This window comes from Dama dama, chromosome 3 (genome assembly GCF_033118175.1).
Source record: "Dama dama isolate Ldn47 chromosome 3, ASM3311817v1, whole genome shotgun sequence".
Classification (NCBI taxonomy): Eukaryota; Metazoa; Chordata; class Mammalia; order Artiodactyla; family Cervidae; genus Dama; species Dama dama.
In genome coordinates, this window is record NC_083683.1 from 29,483,886 (window position 1) to 29,503,310 (window position 19,425).

At 36.8% G+C, this 19,425-nt stretch overlaps 1 protein-coding gene across 4 annotated transcripts in view; it reads left to right on the forward strand.

Moving 5' to 3' along the window:
* The window catches only part of METTL25 (methyltransferase like 25), a 121,553-nt gene that overhangs the window by 9,932 nt on the left and 92,196 nt on the right, over positions 1-19,425 (forward strand). For all 4 annotated transcript variants that reach the window (XM_061125298.1, XM_061125280.1, XM_061125289.1 and 1 more), the window contains exons 2-4: positions 12,932-13,096; positions 13,564-13,670; positions 17,993-18,586. In XM_061125298.1, the coding sequence (XP_060981281.1) occupies positions 12,932-13,096; positions 13,564-13,670; positions 17,993-18,586 (866 nt within the window). The remainder of the gene's footprint in view (positions 1-12,931; positions 13,097-13,563; positions 13,671-17,992; positions 18,587-19,425) is intronic.

The window sequence follows — 19,425 nt, forward strand, 5'->3', positions numbered from 1 at the left end:
AGAACTTGCTGTGGTCATTGATAGACTTAAGAATAGTTCTTAAGGTCTGTCTCTAAACTTTATGACCTCTGGGTGCCTGACTATTTTTGTAACCTAGTTTATTTTTGCAAAAATTACTTAGCACCTTCTTGCTTGTTGTTCAGTCACTCAGTCACATCTGACTCTTTGCGACTCCATGGGCTGCAGCATGCCAGGCTTCCCTCTACTTCTAAGTGTTAGTCTAAGCATCTTCTTAGACTTAACACTGTGCTAGGTGTTATGGGTGAATACGAAGATGTAGAAGGTATAATCTGTCTTCAAAAATTCACATTCCAATAAGGAAGGTAAAAGACATAGTACTTGTAGTGCAAAACAGAATGGGAAGAGGAATGAAATATTCCTTTCTGTTGCAGAATTTTATTCTAGTTTCTTCCTATTTGATGTGGTCAGAGAATTAAATTATCTTCTTTTTGGTTAAGTGATACATGAAAATCTGCAGTCTGAGCACTGCCCAAGAAAATGCTTTGCAATCTTTAAGGTTTTTTAAAAAATTACTTTATTTCCAGCTATGAGAGATTGCTTTTTTCCAAAAGTAGTTGATTTCATTTTCTAAATAAATTTTCCAACATTGTTTATATTTGAAATGTTAAGTGTCCAGCTGTAAGTATTTGCGTTTTTGTATTGTTTCACAGGTTAATTTTATAATTCTCCACAATAAAATTCTATTCTTCCCTTCCCCTCTACGCCCCTCACATGTCAAGCTGTTTCTCATCTGTTGTTTTATTCTTTTCCGTGTGTTTCTTAGGAATTTTTATGTTATTTTAATGACAATTGAAGTAATCTTCCATGACAGCTGTTTTTTAATTTAAAAATGGCAATATTTTACAGTTTATTCAGAATTTCACCACCCATGGATCTATCTTTGTCAACAGGTATTTCTCAAAAATTATTATTCTTAAGTGACTACTCTGTTGATGATGAAGGTGTTATCTAAATGCAGTGACTCTATCCTTTTGTCTACAAAGCTCCATTTATAAACTTTTCACACTCCTTAATACTTTATAATGTTTTCTACCAAAGACAGATTTAATAATGTAAATCACCTTTGTACTCCAATATATGAAAAAAAGATATTTGGAAGTATAATTTTGTTGTTATCTTAAAAAAATTTTTTTTTTTTTTTGGATCAGAAGGGTTGTTTTTAACCTCACAAACCTTAACAGTGTAATTTATTTCTATTTCTGCTTTTTTTTCCAATCTTGCTTTCTTCCTTCTTGTTCACCTAGTGTGTGAATTTTTTTTTTTTAATTTATATTTTCAGTCAAAAAGAAAATATGTGCTTCATTCTTCTGGATTAGGTGGTCGTATGTGTCATTTAGGCTATTCTGGAATTATGCAAAAAGATATCTACCTTGCCTTCATTAGAAATTGAAATTTAGATTGTGCACATTAAAACTATTTAGTGTGATTAACATACATTTTGTCAAATGAAACAGACTGACCTGTATGTTTTGGTAGCTCATATTATTTATGTTTTTTTGTTAGATGGTTGTTATCTAAAAAACTCAGACTAGTAACTTAGACCATCAAGAATAAGAGAAGATCTGTTTAATACTAGAAATACTGGAAAGAAAGGGATTATCTGTTCAGAGTTGGATTAATTTTAAAACTGTGAAATTTATATTAAGAATTAATAGCTCTATCAGTGACTAAAAGAATTATTTTAGGTTGTTTTAAATATTTAAAATGATCTCGAGAAGCCAGAGTAAAAGTACTAAATTGAATTGTCTGTTATAGTATTAACACTGGGCAAAGTAAAAGGCGAGGAAACAGTAAAAGATAGTGATTCTTAATCTCTTAGGTCACAAATCCCATTAAAAGGCTAATTCACATGAATGCTGTAGTACCTCTTCCCTGGGAAAAAGGCATATATGCTCACAAATAGGCGTAAAACTTTACAGACGGCTTTAGGTGATTCATAAGCTTCTGTAGCTCTTAGACCTCAGGATAGGAACCATTGGTTGAAAGCATTTTTAGTATTATAAAATTTTTTTACTTCATCTTGATTTAGACCAGTGCTTATACTCATTCTTTTTTTCCTTGTCACTTTTTGTTCCTTATTATGATGTATATTTTCAGAATTTTCTTTAACTAACCTTTGTGAAGTTCTGAAACTTCCCATGTGAGGGAAACTGTATTTCAGATGTAACTGCAGAATATCTGACCAGTATCTTCAGGCAACGCCAATGACAATCACTGAAACTGAATTCTTCCTTTTATTTGATGATTAAAATCAGAATGGTGAATGTAAATGTAAAGTTAGGTGGGCATTTTTTGCTTATTCTCTATTCAGCAGCCGCCTTGAATAATGGCCCCTAAAGAATAAAATTGATCTGTTTTTTTAATGAATTATACACATCATTTATAAGAATTAAGTAAAGAGCATGATCTGCTGGAGTTATGGTAGGAACTAGATAAAGTATATATTCAATGCAAATTCCTTTTGCACGTTCTTTTTGCTGGGCAAGTGATTATAAATGTATTCAGTTAAGAAATAGTAGAATAGACATCCGTTTATTTTGTGCTAATGTTGAAATGGAGGTAATGGAATTTAGAATAAGAATAGCAGATAAAATTAAACTCAAGTTAATGAAATACACAATAGAGGAAAGTACAATTTTAAGGGAGAGGTGTGACTTTTTACCCTCTCAAAATTTCTCAGTAGCAATTTAATTATACTTACAGTTACTGTTTACGCGGAACAAAAAGTCCTTTATTTTTCCTGCCTCAATAATAAACAAGCTGGAAAGTCTTTTTTTTATTCTTGAAAGCATGGAAGTCTAGGCCCAAGTCAATGTGTGTATAGAAAGGAAATACTGGTCTTCTCCATAAGAGATCAATAGCAGTGCTAGTTACTAAGATATTGCCATCCTCAAGGTATTGTGGGGCATTGGAGCTTACAGTGGTGCTCAGAAAACGGCAGCTGAAATAGGAAATGAGATGGCTGTGGTAGAAACAAGAGAAGATCCAAGAGGTTGATTTTAGCACCCTGCAGTAAGGGTTCACTTTCAAAGCATTCTTTACAACTATCAAGCAGTTTTTAAAGTTTTAGAATCTAGAATTTATTTTGTATTTTACTAACAAAATCATATTTGATATTTTAAATTGAATTTATTTTTCAGAAAATATTTACAAACATTTAATTTATCCCTCAGTGCTTCTAATTATAAATGGAGTTTGAAGTTGTAGAATTTCTCATAATCTGTCTCTTGATTTTGGTTATTTTCTGAAAAGAGAGACTTCTGATAAAGGAAATTAAAGCATTATAGTAAAGCAGACTTGAGCTCTATATTAGGTCTCTGAGGCATGGTCAGGATTATAACCCAACTACCAAATTTCATATCAAATTCAGTAAAAAGTGTCATTGGTAATAATATTCTCTCTTGAGCTTTCAAGCTGATTCTAGGACATGGTGCCGACTGCTGACCATGGGCTGCCAAGTACTGAGAAGTTCTTGCTTTCATCCTGCTTACACTACAAAACCCAGTGCCAGCTCTTAGACTTGTGTTCAAATTGCAGCTTACCTGTCTCTAGCTATGCTTTCCTTCTAATGATTGAGGACTTGCATCCAGCTTCTAGAATCCAAAGTTCCTTTTTCCCAGCAGGCCTTGTGTTTAGAAACTGTATTGGTCATTGTTTCAAGTTCTTCTCTGGTAGCCTATATGGTACTCTGGGCCTAATGTCTTGAGTATTTTCTATCCCATATTTTTCTTTTTTTTTTAACCCCATATTTTTCTAACAAAGTCCCAAGTGTCACGTTAGGACGCTCAGTTACTTGGTTTGGATGTAGTGGTTTGGGAGTTGCCCACTGTGTTCTAGGCTCTGTTTTTGGCTGAGTGTATATGTACACAAATACACAGATACATGTAAGTATATGTCTGGTTTGGTGGTTTAGTCCCTAAGTTGTGTCCGACTCTTGCAAGCCCATGGACTGTAACCTGCCAGGCTCCTCTGTCCATGGGATTCTCTAGGTGAGAATACTGGAGTGGGTTGCCATTGTCTTCTCCAAGTGTATGTGTATTTGTGAATATTTTCATATTTGTATACATGCTTATGATTCCCAGATGGCTCAGTGGTAAAGAATCTGCCTGCTAATGCAGGAGACATGGGTTTGATCCCTGGGTTGGGAAGATAACCTGGAGGAGGAAATGGCAGCCTCCATTTTCTTGCTGGGACAATCCCATGGACAGGAGAGCCTGGCAGGCTACAGTTCATGGGGTCACAAAGGGACTGAGTCACTGAGCGCGCGCCCGTACACACACATACACATGTGCTTATGTATGTGTGTGTTCCGTAAAATAGATATTTGCCCCCATTTTATAGATGGAGGTATCAAGTCTTATAACAGATAAATGGATTACTCATGGCCATAGAGGGAGAGACAGTCTGAGAACCAGAATTCAGACCTAGTTCTTGCTTAATCATGTACCCATTCTAGTCATTGAGTACCTGCTATGGGAGGAAATCATTCTAGGTTTCCTCAGGACACAGCAGTGAACAAAAATCTGTGTCCTCTGGCATATTGCTATGTCAAATGATGATAAGTGCTATAAAACACTGGTGAAGATCAGCGAGGAATGAGAGCTGAGAGAAGTTGCAGCTTTAAATAGTGTTGTCAGGAAAGTTTTCACGGAAATGGTGACATTTGAACAAAGACTTGAAGGAAGTAAGAGAGAGAACCATGAAAATATCTGAGGGAAGATGGTATCAGAGGAAAAAACAAGGGGAAGGCCTGGATAAGCACATCCCATGTGACATCCTGAAAGAATTGTAACTGGGAATTACTGAGCTCTCTGGAATCCACACTGCACATTTGTTCTCCACATGCTTTGTAAATAAGACGCTATATGCCATGGATGAATCACCAGTCGTTAACAAATTGGCTTTATCCGGTTCAGTTATTACTTTTCACTTAGTAGGTATCCCAGAATTGTTTACTTTTTAGTGGGTTTATTTTTTATATACCAAATCCGTTTTCTAAACTGCTGTTGTTTCATATGCTATTTTTATTTTCCTTCAAATTAAACTATGAAAAGGGTCTATTAAATACTGTGTATTTACTCTAAGAAATATTAGAGTAAAAACTGATTTTCCTAGTTGTATAAATAAATGTGAAAATGATTTTGAAATTGTTCCATGTACTTTATACATTCGTTGTGATGTAATGTTGGCACAATAAGGATATGTATATCAATTTCTTATTAATTATATCCTTCTTTCTAAGAGCATGGTTTAGTCTTGAGATAACATTTTTTTCATTTCATATGCAACCATAAATTATGCTGGAGTTTTTGTAAAAAGTTTCCTAGCACATAATTGAGTAACATATATTGATTTATTTTAAAAGGCCACAGTATATATTCTGTTTCTGCCTTACATAGATTATAGGGTTATGGGCATAATGAAGCATTCGTAAAATTTAATGTACCCCATCTTTAATTTTCATACTTCAGCAAGACAGCTCTAACTTTTGATTGAAGTCTAGTAAACAAGTATAAAAGATTGAAGCCTAAAGTCAACTCTTGTGGAAATGCTTTCAAATGTGTAATTAAACTTGCATCAACTTTAAATTTACATTTTAGGAAACATGTAAAATTCATCTCAACCAACACTTATTGAGCACTGTGCTTTGGAAGTTTTATTGCTAAGGAAAAAAAATGACTATTTCGGTAACAGTCATGATGTTAATAGAGTCTGAACCATGGCAGTGATGGGCAAGTTAAGGGGGAGCGGTTCCAAATGCAAGACATTGTTCCATTAGGATTAATGGGTGACTGGATATGTGGATTGAGGGAGCAAGGAGCATTGAAGATGATGTAAAGATTTTTAACTTCAGCAGTGGGTGACTGATGCCAGTGTTAAACAGGAGAGGATATAGGAGGAGGGAAAGTTTTAGTGAGCATAAGAAGGTTCATTTCAGTTTGGGGCCTTTTGAATTGGAGACATCTGTAGGACATTATGTAGAAGTGAGTCCATAACATTTCTATTGTTATGAAGAGGGCACTGTTGATTTCTTCGTGAACCTCTGGACCAGAGGAAATTTTCAGGTTGAGTGATTGTAACAATCGTGACCTTTACCCTAACCCCTATAACACAGGTAAACATCAGAATTTAGCACATAGCTGTATTTTATCTTCCCTCACTTTCTAAATGTTCTAAGTCGCGCTTGTGAAGGCTGAGATGAGGACTTCTGCCCTTCCGACAGGCTCGGCAGCACTCTTGAAGTCTTCACGGTGGCCTCAGTGATGACTGCCACCACAGAACCTTAGAATTGGTTCTCCCAGTGTGCCTGCTGATGCCACAGTAGTAAATGCATTGAGGAATCGCTTGCATCCATCCAGTCATTCATTCCCCACTTACTGAGTACCTGCTGTGTGCAAGGTGTTACAGCCTTCCGCCTAGGCGTGAAACAGTGGGGGTGTTAGTTTCCACAAGCAGAAACCCACAACAGCTTCATAAAAACTTTTACTCTTCAGGGACTTATCAGCTGTTTTATATGGAGAAATTACTCTTTCATTTCTTAAAATCTTGAGATCGCTTGTGGTAAAGAGGAAGCTGTTGGGGGGAGTGAAGACAGTGAAATGATTAAGATAAATTGAGTTTGAACCTATGTTAAGATATTACCATTATTGATCTCTGCCAGAGAGAATTCTTCTTAACGTATTCTGACAGATCTGCCTGGAACTTTTTAAAATGCTGTCTTTCCTGATTTTGTTTCTTGTCCACTGAACTCACCGCTGTCGCATGTTGATTGAATGTGGGGACACAGCCTTGGTCCACATGCCTTGCTCCTTAGTGTTTGTGGGAACCTGGCTAAATTGCAGCCTCTCTGAGTGTTGATTTCTTCCTCTGTAATTGTGGATAGGAGCATAATATAACTAGCTTATAAGTCTTTTCCATTAAATATCAATTGTTTGGCAGAGCGCCTAGCAGGTAGTATATGTACAATAAATGTTAGCAGTAATAGTGATGAGATAATTGTGAATCCTAACTCTGTCCTCTTTAAAGTGCTAGGTAATATTTAAGTAAAATATCAGACATTTAGTTTTGAAATTTTATTTATATTAAATGTTAATATTATATATTCATTGATTGTTTCTATTTTATTTCTAGCTTTGAAACATTATTATTTATTTCTTTACTTTGAGATTTTCATAATCCAACATGTGTATGTATAACCTTTCTATCTTTCCTTGTACATTGATCTCTGCTGTAAAAAAAAATACTCAGAGATATCATGATCTTATATTTAATAGAATTAATTTTTCCCTTGCCTCTTTGCTGTTTTTGCTCCCTCATGTTCAAGTCTTGTAAGAAACTTCTGTCTAATCTGTCTTGTAAGAAACTTCTGTGGGTGGACAGAAAAAATAAGAGTAAATAAAGACAAAGTATGTAATAAAGCAGAGCAGATAATTCCAGTAGAGGGAGATATTGGCAAAGTAATCAAGCCACATAATATGCAGGTGCAACAGGCATCAAATTTAAAAATGAAGCTTTTCCTGGGTAAAAAGTTTTAACTAATCAAGAATTAATTAAATAATAAGTTGAGTAACACTGTGGTTTCTGTTTTGCTAGTTGCCAAACTCAAGCTCAGTATACAGGTATCTGGGAATGTCCTATGCAGACCCCAGACACCATTTCCTTCAGGGTGGAACTTACTGTTTCAGAAATAGCAGTGAAGGCGACCACTGACACCTCTCTTTCTCTGAATCTCTGAACATCTTAAGTAATGGAAGTTACAGGTTGGATCATTTGAAAACAAAGTTACAAAAGCTTTATTTTCATAATTCAAAAAAAATTTTTCACCGATTTCTAGATGATCTGAATAAACTGATAGCCTCAAACAACAGGACTGAATCAGAATACTATCTTTTTTATGTAAGTAAATTAATAAAAATTTAGTATCTTTGCAATTTAGATCTCCAAATTTCTGAAATTACTAGGAGGCTTATAAATTAAAAACAAATTAACAATATTAATTTGACTTGGATGGGGATTTTTTCACATATTTTCAGTAGGATTGATTCAGTAGTTAAATTGCTTTGAACCTTTACTTTTCCAACAGAAACATCACATTTCTTTCTGTTGGCAACCTTGTCCAATAACTGACTACTTTAATAGTCCCTCTGCACTTTGAGATTTAATGCTCTTATTTCTATCACACTCTAAGAATTTGTAGCCCTGGTACGTGGGGATGTTGAGACTGCCCTTAAAACTGAGAGACTCACTTAATGGTTGATTGAGTTTTCCCCACTGTATCAGGCCTAAATATTTTGATGGGGATTTTATTACTTTTGGCTGCATTAGTAAATTTAGTTTGTAAAATGTCCAAAGAACTTTATGTAATACCCAAAATGTATTTAAAATAAATTTGTAGTAATCTTATAGATTAAATTTCTATTTAATTGATTCAGAAATGGAAGTTATACATTCTCTGCTAATTTTCTTATTAATTAATTTAGTAAATATTGCTAGTAATACTATCAACTTAGTAGATATTACCTTTCAAACAGTACTGTCTTAAACATGTAGTTTTTAGTTAGCGTTCTGTAAACCCTCATCAGTTTTCTTGCTTTTAATTTTTGCCAGGAAGCATCATTGCTTTTCGTGTTTAAATAGGTTTTTATAATTTCAAAGGTAACTTTGGAGGATCATCAATGCTAGAAAAAATTTCATAGCGTATATTGTGGTTTTTCTGGTAGAACCTAAGTTGTTCCCTGAATTGCACCATGCTTTTGTAAAGTGAACATTTTAAATATTTTATTTAACCACTAGATGTATTTTTTTGATTATTAAAAATATTATTTTGGTAAATGGACTTGAAAATGAACTTCTCCATCCAAAGAGTTTCCTTGAGCTACTGCCTACAAATCAGAATGCCTTTTTTGAAAAAACCTTGATAAATAAATTAACATGCATTAAAAGTGGCTATAGAAAAATGAAATGAACAAATAAAGAGCAAATCTATACTATGTGTATACATTGGGATAGGCAATTTTATGCTGCAGTAATAAACCTAAAAACTCAGTGACTGGAAACAATGATGTTATTTTTCGTGTATACTGACTGCCTGTTCCTTGTAGTTTGACAGCAGCGATGTCTTTGTTGTCATCTCTTGGGGGTTCAGGTTGAGGGAGGTTCTATTTCGACACATCTTAACAATTACAGTTCTAGGCAAAGAAAGTGTAGTGAATCTTTTGATATTTTTAAAACTTCTGCATGAAAATGGCATAGTTCATCCACTTTGGTGAGATGCAGCCACATCTGAGTTCAACAGGGTGTATGATCCTCACACAGAGAGGGACGCAGGGTGTTTAAAGAGCGGCCGTTTGCTCTGCTAAATCAGTGAGCATTGGGCAGCTATCAGGAGTTTCTATATGAAGCTTAGACAATGTCTGCTTTAAACTGACATTGGAAGAAAATGAACAGTTTTCACATAATCATAACCTGATTAATTTTAAAACTCGTATTGAGAGGGTGTTGAACAAACACACATACATACACATACAAACACACCACTCATAGGTCTACATGGTCCAGTGAATCAGGGTGCAGGGACTTTTTTATAATAACATACCATTGAAGGGCTTCCCTGATAGTTCAGTTGGTAAAGAATCTGCCTGCAATGCAGGAGACCCTGGTTCAATTCCTGGGTAGGAAAGTTCTGCTGGAAAGGGATAGGCTACCCACTCCAGTATCCTTGGGCTTCCCTTGTGGCTCAGCTGGTAAAGAATCCGCCTGCAATGCGGGAGACCAGGGTTCAAACCCTGGCTTGGGAAGATCCCCTGGAGAAGGGAAAGGATACCCACTCCAGTATTCTGGCCTGGAGAACTCCATGGATTGTATAGTCCATCGGGTCACAAAGAGTCGGACATGACTGAGCAACTTTCTTTTTCACCATTGAAAACGTTGCCGTTGTTCCACAGGTGTGACAGCATTGGATGGACTGACCTTCTTTAAATATATGGTTGTATGTCAGCCAGGATCATTCATAAATTTAATGACCATATTTCAGTTTAGCATGGTTTTAAGTGTTGTTCTTTCTTTCTTTTCTTGGTTTTTGAAACATCAACAACAAAAATACCAAATTTTAATGTGGAATCTAAGTATATACTTGTATAGTGTATCATGAGAAAACTAGCTGCTACAAATAAATAGCTAATAGTTTAAATAATAAATATAATGGAACTGTTAGTGATATTGCCAAAATTCACACCAAAATAAAAATGTAATTTGTTGTAAGATAAATGTTTTTCATTTTTTATAGTTTTTAAAAATTTATTTATTTTTAATGAAAGGATCATTGCTTTATAGTATTGTGTTGGTTTCTGTCATACATCAGCATGAATCAGCCACAAGTATAAATGGAGAAGTTCTATACAGGCAGCAAATATAAGACCAGGGGCTGACTGAGGCTCAGATCATGAACTCTTTATTGCCAAATTCAGACAACCACTGGACCATTCAGGTATGACCAAATCAGATCCCTTATGATTATACAGTGAAAGTGACAAATAGATTCAAGGAATTAGATCTGGTAGACAGAGTACCTGAAGAACTATGGACGGAGGTTTGTAACATTGTGCAGGAGGTGGTGATCAAAACAATCCTCAAGAAAAAGAAATGCAAAAAGGCAAAATGGTTGTCTGAGGAGGCCTTACAAATAGCTGAGAAGAGACAAGAGGTGAAAGGCAAAGGAGAAAAGGAAAGATATACCCATCTGAATGCAGAGTTCCAAAGAATAGCAAGGAGAGATAAGAAAGCTGTCCTAAGTGATCAATACAAAGAAGTAGAGGAAAACAATAGAATGGGAAAGACTAGGGATCTCTTCAAGAAAATTAGAGATACCAAGGGAACATTTCATGCAAAGATGGGCACAATTAAAGACAGAAACAGTATGTACCTACAGAAGCAGAAGGTATTAAGAAGACATGACAACAATACACAAAAGAGCTATATGAAAAAGATCTTAATACCAGGATAACCATAATGGTGTGATCACTCACCTAGAGCCTGACATTCAGGAGTGCAAAGTCAAGTGGGCCTTAGCATCATTACGAACAAAGCTAGTGGAGGTAATGGAATTCCAGTTGAGCTATTTCAAATCCTAAAAGATGATGCTTTAAAGTGCTACACTCAATATGCCAACAAATTTGGAAGACTCAGCAATGACCACGGGACTAGAAAAGGTCAATTTTCATTCCAGTCCCAAAAAAGAGCAACACCAAGGAATGTTCAAACTACTGCACAGTTGCACTCATCTCACATGCTAGCAAAGTAATGCTCAAAATCCTTCAAACTAGGCTTCAAAAGTATGTGAACTCAGAACTTCCAGATGTTCAAGCTGGATTTAGAAAAGGCAGAGGAACCAGAGATCAAATTACCAACATCCATTGGATCAGAGAAAAAGCAAGATAATTCCAGAAAAACATCTACCTATGCTTCATTGACTACGCTAAAGCTTACTCAATGTGTGGATCTCAACAAGCTGTGGAAAATTCTTAAATAGATGGAAATACAAGACCATCTGCCTTACCTAAGAAACCTCCTGAGAAACCTGTATGCAGGACAAGAAGCAACAGTTAGAACCTGATTTTGAACAACAGCCTGGTTCAAAACTGGGAAAGGAGTACATCAAGGCTGTATATTGTCACCCTGCTTATTTAACTTATATGCAGAGTACGTCATGCAAAATGCTGGGGTCAAGATTGGCAGAAGAAATATCAATAATCTCACATATTTGATGACACCATGTTTATGCAGAAAGCAAAGAGAAACTACAGAGCCTCTTGATGAAGGTGAAAGAAGGGAGTGAAAGAGCTGGCTTAAAACTCAACATTCAAAAAACGAAGATCATGGCATCCAGTCCCATGACTTTATGGCAAATAGATGGAGAAACAATGGAAATAGCAAGAGACTTTTCTAGGCTCCAAAATCACTGTGGACAGTGACTATAGTCATGAAATTAATAGAAGCTTACTCCTTGGAGAAAATCTATGACAAACCTAGACAGCCTATTATAAAGCAGAGACATTATTTTGCTAACAAAGGTCCATCTAGTCAAAGCTATGGTTTTTCCAGTAGTCATGTACAGGTGTGCAAGTTGGACCATAAGGAAGGCTGAGCTGAAGAATTGATGTTTTTGAACTGTGGTGTTGGAGAAGACTCTTGAGAATCCCTTGGACTGCAAGGAGATCCAACCAGTCAATCCTAAAGGAAGTCAACCCTGAATATTCATTGGAAGGAATGATGCTGATGCTGAAGCTAAAGCGCCAATACTTTGGCCACCTGATATGAAGAGCTGACTCATTAGAAAAGACCCTGATGCTGAAGAAGATTGAAGGCAGGAGGAGAAGGAGACGACACAGAACAAGATGTCTGGATGGCATCACCGACTCAATGGACATGAGTTTGAGCAAGCTCTGGAAGATGGTGAAGGACTGGGAAACCTGGTGTGCTGCAGTCCATGGGGTCGCAAAGAGTCGGACACAACTGAGTCGCTAAACAACAGCAACATGCATATGTCCCCTTCCTCCCGCCTGTGACCCCTTCCCGCCCCCTAGGTTTTTAAGAGCCCCAGTTTGAGTTTCCTGAGTCATCCAGCAGATTCTTACTGGCCCTGTGTTTTACATATGGCAGAGTATGTGTTTCACACCACTCCCGCCATCCGCCCCGCCCTCTCCTTCCCCTGCCCCGTGTCCCCAAGCCTGTTTTCTGTCTGCGGCTCCATTGCTGCCCGCAAGTAGTTCATCAGGACCATCTTTCTATATTCCATGTATATGCACTAATATACAATATTTGTTTTTCATTGATTGTTTTTAAATCTCCAACCAATTAGCTAGTAATTGCTTATTTTGTTGCCAACGTTTCCCTTTTTATCTCTATTTTTTAGATGTTACTGATTTTCCAAAAATATTTTGTGAAACTTCCCAGAAGCTGGTGAATGTGGAAGCGTTTGCTCTGGCTGCAAAGCATTATTCTGTACAAAACTTGGGAATATGTACTCCTTTTGATCAACTGCTTGTGGCCCTTCATGGAAATCAAAAACAGAGAACTGGTAGGTGTGTTTGTGTGTGTATGTATGTTTTTTAGGCATTTAGAAGTAATATGCTATTCATATATGTCTATATTTCCAACATGCTCTTAATTTGTTAGACCTGGTAGACTTACCTGTTCTAAATGAATTGATTTTCTCATGCGCCATATTAAACAAACAACTCAGTTATAAATCTCCACATTTTTTTTTCCTGCATTGTAGACTAGTTATCAGTCTTTTCCTTTGTAGTTAATCGTTTTATATTTCAAGGAACATTTTTAATAATGTTATATGAGTCTTTTTCATTTTATTAATTCAAACTTAATTCATAATAGCTAAATTAGTCAATAACTATCATATAGAAACCACAATAGGATCTCTGTATTATTTTCATATTTAATTATAGAAAACATGATCATCAACAGATGATTCTTACCACTTTTATTTCTTTAGTAGCAGTATGTTAATTCTGTTCTATTTTTGTTCAGATGAAAATGTGAAACTTGATGAGTTTATGAATTTGAAAAAATCTCACGAAGTTCAGGCAATGTCAGAACTCATCAGCAGTATTGCTGAATACTGTGGAATAAAGCAGGTAATAAGAGTATTTCCCTATATATTCTTATGTTAAAATTATTACCATTTTGGGGGGTATCATTCAAATTTCCTTTTCTACTGCCCTCGTCTAGTCTTTAAAACGTCATTAAGTAATAGCTAATGTGAGATACGTCACATCATTTCTGACCCTTTAAATATGCTCTCACTACCTAATACACTGCAATTATAACCAATTCATACTAAAAAGAAGATATGGCTATTAATATTTTGCTACAAATTTCACTCTTTTCAGAGTGGATAGAAGCTATGGTAATTATCTTATGTTGTAATTCTACCTTGCGGCATTATGAAGATGACTTCCTGCAGAATTGTTTACTGCTAGGTGTTCCCAAGGACGTTGGGTACCAAGCTGTGGTCGGGGGCATCTGCCTCATTATTGTAACACAGAGAAACCTGGATTCTTTCATAGTGTCAGAATCATAATGCATTCCTGTTGTCAAAAATAGCCTTGTGAAAGGTAGTAATGTCTGAAAACAGATGTGAAAATAAAATCAGTGATTGCCTATGTTGGCCTATAAAAATAGCCATTTTTCTTATCCCTACGAGAACATCTGTGGGGGTCATGGAGGACTCTGCCTTCTTCAGATTTTAAGAGGTGTTGGAATCTTCTCCATGTATTCTCCAGACTTCTAGGGAGTTTGAGGATGGCTGGAAAATGGTCACGGCTTGAGCCAGGCTTGCAGAACCACTTACGGCAACACAGATCTTGAGGGTAGGAGCTACAGCAAGAGCTGAGGCAGTAGCTTTCAACCTTTTCTCCATGTGTCATGCCCAAGCAGTGCCTGTTGGGATCAGTAACAGGCTCACCACGATGGTGATACCCAGCCAGAGTAAAGGGGGCAAGTACACAGTAAAACGTAACCAGCTGCTGCTGTGCCTAATGTATGAAGGAATATTAGAAGCATACAAATGAAGGGGGAAAATAAGCAATTTACTGACGACTGCATATTCTATGGTATCATTTTTAAAAAGCTGTTAAAGAAAATAATGGTATGTTCTTTTTTTTTTTCATTTATTTTTATTAGTTGGAGGCTAATTACTTTACAATATTGTAGTGGTTTTTGTCATACATTGACATGAATCAGCCATGGATTTACATGTATTCCCCATCTCGATCCCCCGTCCCACCTCCCTCTCCACCCGATTCCTCTGTTCTTAATGCAAAAAAATATATGCAAAAAAACCATTAAAGAAGCAAGGGAATCATAGACAATAATCTGATAATAGTTGTTAGCTCTGGTAGGGGAAGCAGGGAGATAGGCTATGGAAGGAACATGCTTATATGGAATGTAATTACTAATATACCCATCCCTAGGTTGGCTGGTGGCTTCATGGGTACAGCAGATGCTACTGGATGCCTTACTCAGATACTACTGGGCCTTACCACATCATGGTGGTCCGGCTGCTTCCTACCTGGCAGTTGCTGTATTTCTTTCCCTGTGGATTTTCTCTGTGTGCTGAAGCATGGCACTGCCTGCATACACATTCTGGGGATTAATTCCTCCCTGTGTGCATCCTTAAATTAGTGACTAATACAAGTTAATAAACAAATACATCAACTCCTGGACTTTCCAGGTGACTTGGCTCTGAGGTATATGTTCTACACTGACTCTCCGAGTTTTCCAGTGGGATTAAACCCAGGTTGTTCTAAAGTCGTGTTTTGCCCACAAACACACCTGTTGTTGGGCTGCCTTCCTTTCTCTTTTTTTCCTTCTCTCTTCCCCTATCAGTGTTTTCTTCACCTCCCAAATAAATCACTTATACTTAAATCTTTGATGGGTATTTGTTGTTGTCCTTTATAACTTTTCATTTTGAGTATACTTATTTATTTATATGAAATATATAATAAATAATTTTCAATTGATAAAACAGATTAATTTCTAAAGTGCAGAGAAAAAATTTGAAATAGCATGTTTCATGTTGTTGTTCAGTCACTCAATTGTGTCTCATTGTGACCCCATGATCTGCAGCACGCCAGGCCTCCTTCACCATCTCCCAGAGTTTGCTGAAATTCGTTCATTGAATCAGTGATGCCATCCAACCATCTCATCCTCTGTTGCTCCCTTCTCCTGCCTTCAGTCTTCCCCGGCATCAGGGTCCTTTCCAGAGAGTCGGCTCTTTGCATCAAGTGGTCAGAGTACTAGAGCTTCAGCTTCAGCATCAGTCCTTCCAATGAATATTCAGGGTTGATTTCCTTTAGGATGGACTGGTTTGATCTTCTTGCAGTTCAAGGGACTCTCAAGAGTCTTCTCTAGCACCACAGTTCAAAAGCATTAATTCTTAAGCATTCAGCTTTCTTTATGGTCCATCTCTCAAATCCATACATGACTACTGGAAAAACTGTCGTTTTGACTGTACAGATCTTTGTGGGCAAAGTGATGTCTCTGCTTTTTAATACACTCTCTAGGTTTGTCATAACTTTTCTTCCAAGGAGCAAGCATTTTTTATTTCATGGCTATAGTCACTGTCTGCAGTGATTTTGGAGTCCAAGAAAATAAAGTCTGTCACTTTTCCATTCTTCCCCCTCTGTTTGCCATGAAGTGATGAGACCAGCTGCCATGATCTGAGTTTTTTGAATGTTGAATTTTAAGCCAGCTTTTTCACTCTCCTCTTTCACCCTCATCAAGAGGCTCTAATTACTCTTTGCTATCTGCCATTAGACTGGTATCATCAGCATATCTGAGATTGTTGATATTTCTTCTGGCAACCTTGATTCCAGCTTCTTAGTCATTCCCCACCCCGGCATTTCGCATGATTTACTCTGCATAATAAGTTAAATGCAGGGTGAAAATATACAGTCTTGATGTATTCCTTTCCCAGTTTTGAACCAGTCCACTGTTCGATATCAGGTTCTAACTGTTGCTTCTTGTCCTGCATACAGGTTTCTCAGGATGCATGTAAGGTGGTCGGGTATTCCTGTCTCTTTGAAAATTTTCCACAGTTTGTTGTGATCCACACAGTCAAAGGCTTTAGTGTAGTCAAAGAAGCAGAAGTAGTTGTTTTCTGGAACTCCCTTGCTTTTCCTCTGATCTGATGGATGTTGGCTATTTGGTCTCTGGTTCCTCTGCCTTTTCTAAATCCAGCTTGTACATCTGAAAGTTCTCAGTTCACATACTGTTGAAGCTTAGCATGAAGGATTTTAACCATTACCTTCCTAGCATGTGAAATGAGTACAATCGTATGGTAGTTTGAACATTCTTTGGCATTGCCCTTCTTTAAGATTGGGATGAAAACAAACTTTTTCCAGTCCTATGGCCACTGCTGAGTTTTCAAAATTTGCTGACATATTGTTCAGTTCAGTTCAGTCGCTCAGTCATGTCCGACTCTTTGCGACCCCATGAACCGCAGCACGCCATTGAGTGCAACACTTGAACAGCATCATCTTTTCAGATTTGAAATAGCTCAACTGGAATTCCATCATCTCCACTAATTTTGTTCATAATAATGCTTCCTAAGGCCCACTTGAATTCACACTCAGGATGTCTGGCTCTAGGTGAGTGACCACACCATCGTGGTTATCTGGGTATTTAGACCTTTTTTTTTGTAGTTTCTGTTGTGTTCTTGCCACATCTACTTCATCTCTTCTGCTTCTGTTAAGTCTTTGTCATTTCTGTCCTTCACTGTGCCCATCTTTGCTTGAAGTGTTGCCTTGTATCTCCAGTTTTCTTGAAAGATCTCTGGTCTTTCCCATTCTGTTGTTTTCTTCTAATTCTTTCCTTTTTTCACTTAAGAAGGCTATCTCTTCTTGCTATTCTCTGGAACTGTACGTTCAGTTGAGTATATCTTTCCTTTTCTCCTTTGCCTTTCACTTCTCTCCTTTTCTTAGCTATTTCTAAGGCCTCCCCAGACAACCACTTTGCCTCTTTGCATTTTTTTTTTCTTGAGGATGGTTTTGGTCACCACCTCCAGTACAATGTTAGGAGCCTCTGTCCATAGTTCTTTAGACATTCTATCTACCAGATCTAATTCCTTGAATCTATTTGTCACTTCCACTGAATAATCATAAGAGATTTGATTTAGGTCACACCTAAATGTTCTAGTGAAGAAAGACAATTTTATTTTCAATATTTATCTTTTACATCTTTTCTTGACTTATTATTATACTGCTTAGAACTTCTCTTAAAATATTGAATAAAAATGATGAGTTATTTGTTTTTAATGGGATCAAAAATTAAAATAGAGTAAAGCATAACAGGTTGTATAAATTTTACAACCATCCATTTACTTGCTTTTTAAAAAAATTTATATTGCTGTTACCATCTAACTGAAATCCCTTTAATTCATTCTGATTTCCTTTAGATAATTGACCTGGGTTCTGGAAAAGGCTACCTAAGCTCCTTTTTATCCTTAAAGTACGGCTTAAAAGTTTATGGAATTGATTCCTCAAATACCCGTGGAGCCGAGGAGAGAAACAGGAAACTGAAGAAACATTGGAAAGTCTACCGTAGGCGGTCAAAACCAGACGTCAGTGGACTGGCATTACAAACAGCAAAAGAAAAGAAAGTGCAAGATGAAGCTAAATGTAAAGCAGACACCGAGGGCGTAGGTACCAACAGTACTGCAGGTCAAGGGAAGCCATCAACCTCAGACTTTTTATCGGAGTTTTCAGGTTCTGTGATTTCTGACATCAGAAGACAAATGGAAAACTTAAAGGTTTATTCACACCAAGAGGAAAATTTGTGTTTTGAAAATGCCTTTTCTCTTAGAGACCTTTTGCCTGTTAATGCCATAGACCCTACTTCCTCATCCCAAATACCTAAGAGAAAAATGTCTGAAGCAAGTAAAGAGAGAAGAAAAATTACTTCAAAGTCAAATGAATCAAATATATATTTACCTTTAACATCTATTATCACTGCTGATTCGGAACTACATGATATTATTAAAGATCTGGAGGTGATTTCAGTTTTGAATTCTGTAATTTGATTTATGTAAAGGCTGTAAAACATAGAATTAAATTTTAGTATTAGTTTACTTAAGCTGCATATCTTATTTGATTACATTAATTGAAAGAACCAAGAAAATAAAATTATATTCAGGCTTTCATGATTTCTATAGATACCAAAATCTGATAAGAGTACAAATCTGAAAATCTGACAATCATAGTTTTCCAGAATGGGGTGCCCTTACCCTCCCCTCATTTTTAATCCTGAATTAAACATAAGTACAAATACAGAAGCTAGTTAGCTAAGTTCTCATTATGCAATTGATGGATTTTTCAAATTCCACTCCAAGAAAATTCTTACGTTTCATTTACATTTGGAATAAAGATGTATCTAGGGCAACATTGGGCTTCCCTGGTAGCTCTCAGCTGGTGAAGAATCTGCTTGCAACACAGGAGACCTGGTTCGTTTCCTGGGTTGGGAGTTTCCCTGGAGAAGAAATAGGCTACCCACTCGAGTATTCTTGGGTTTCTTTGGTGGCTCAGATGGTAAAGAATCCAGCTGCAATGCGGAGACCTAGGTTTGATCCTTGGGTCCGGAAGAACACTGGAGGAGGGCATGGCAACCCACTCCATTGTTCTTGCCTGGAGAATCCCCATTGACCGGGGAGCCTGCAGGGCTACAGTCCATGGGGTCGCAGAGAGTCTGACAGGACTAAGCGCGAGCTCAAACGTGAGCACAAGGGCAACATTGTGTTTAATGGTAGCCTTGGTAACCAACATTTCTATTGTATTGAGTAAGAGTAGCTTCTGAATTCTTAAAAAATTTCAACTTTTTCTAAACTACAAGTAT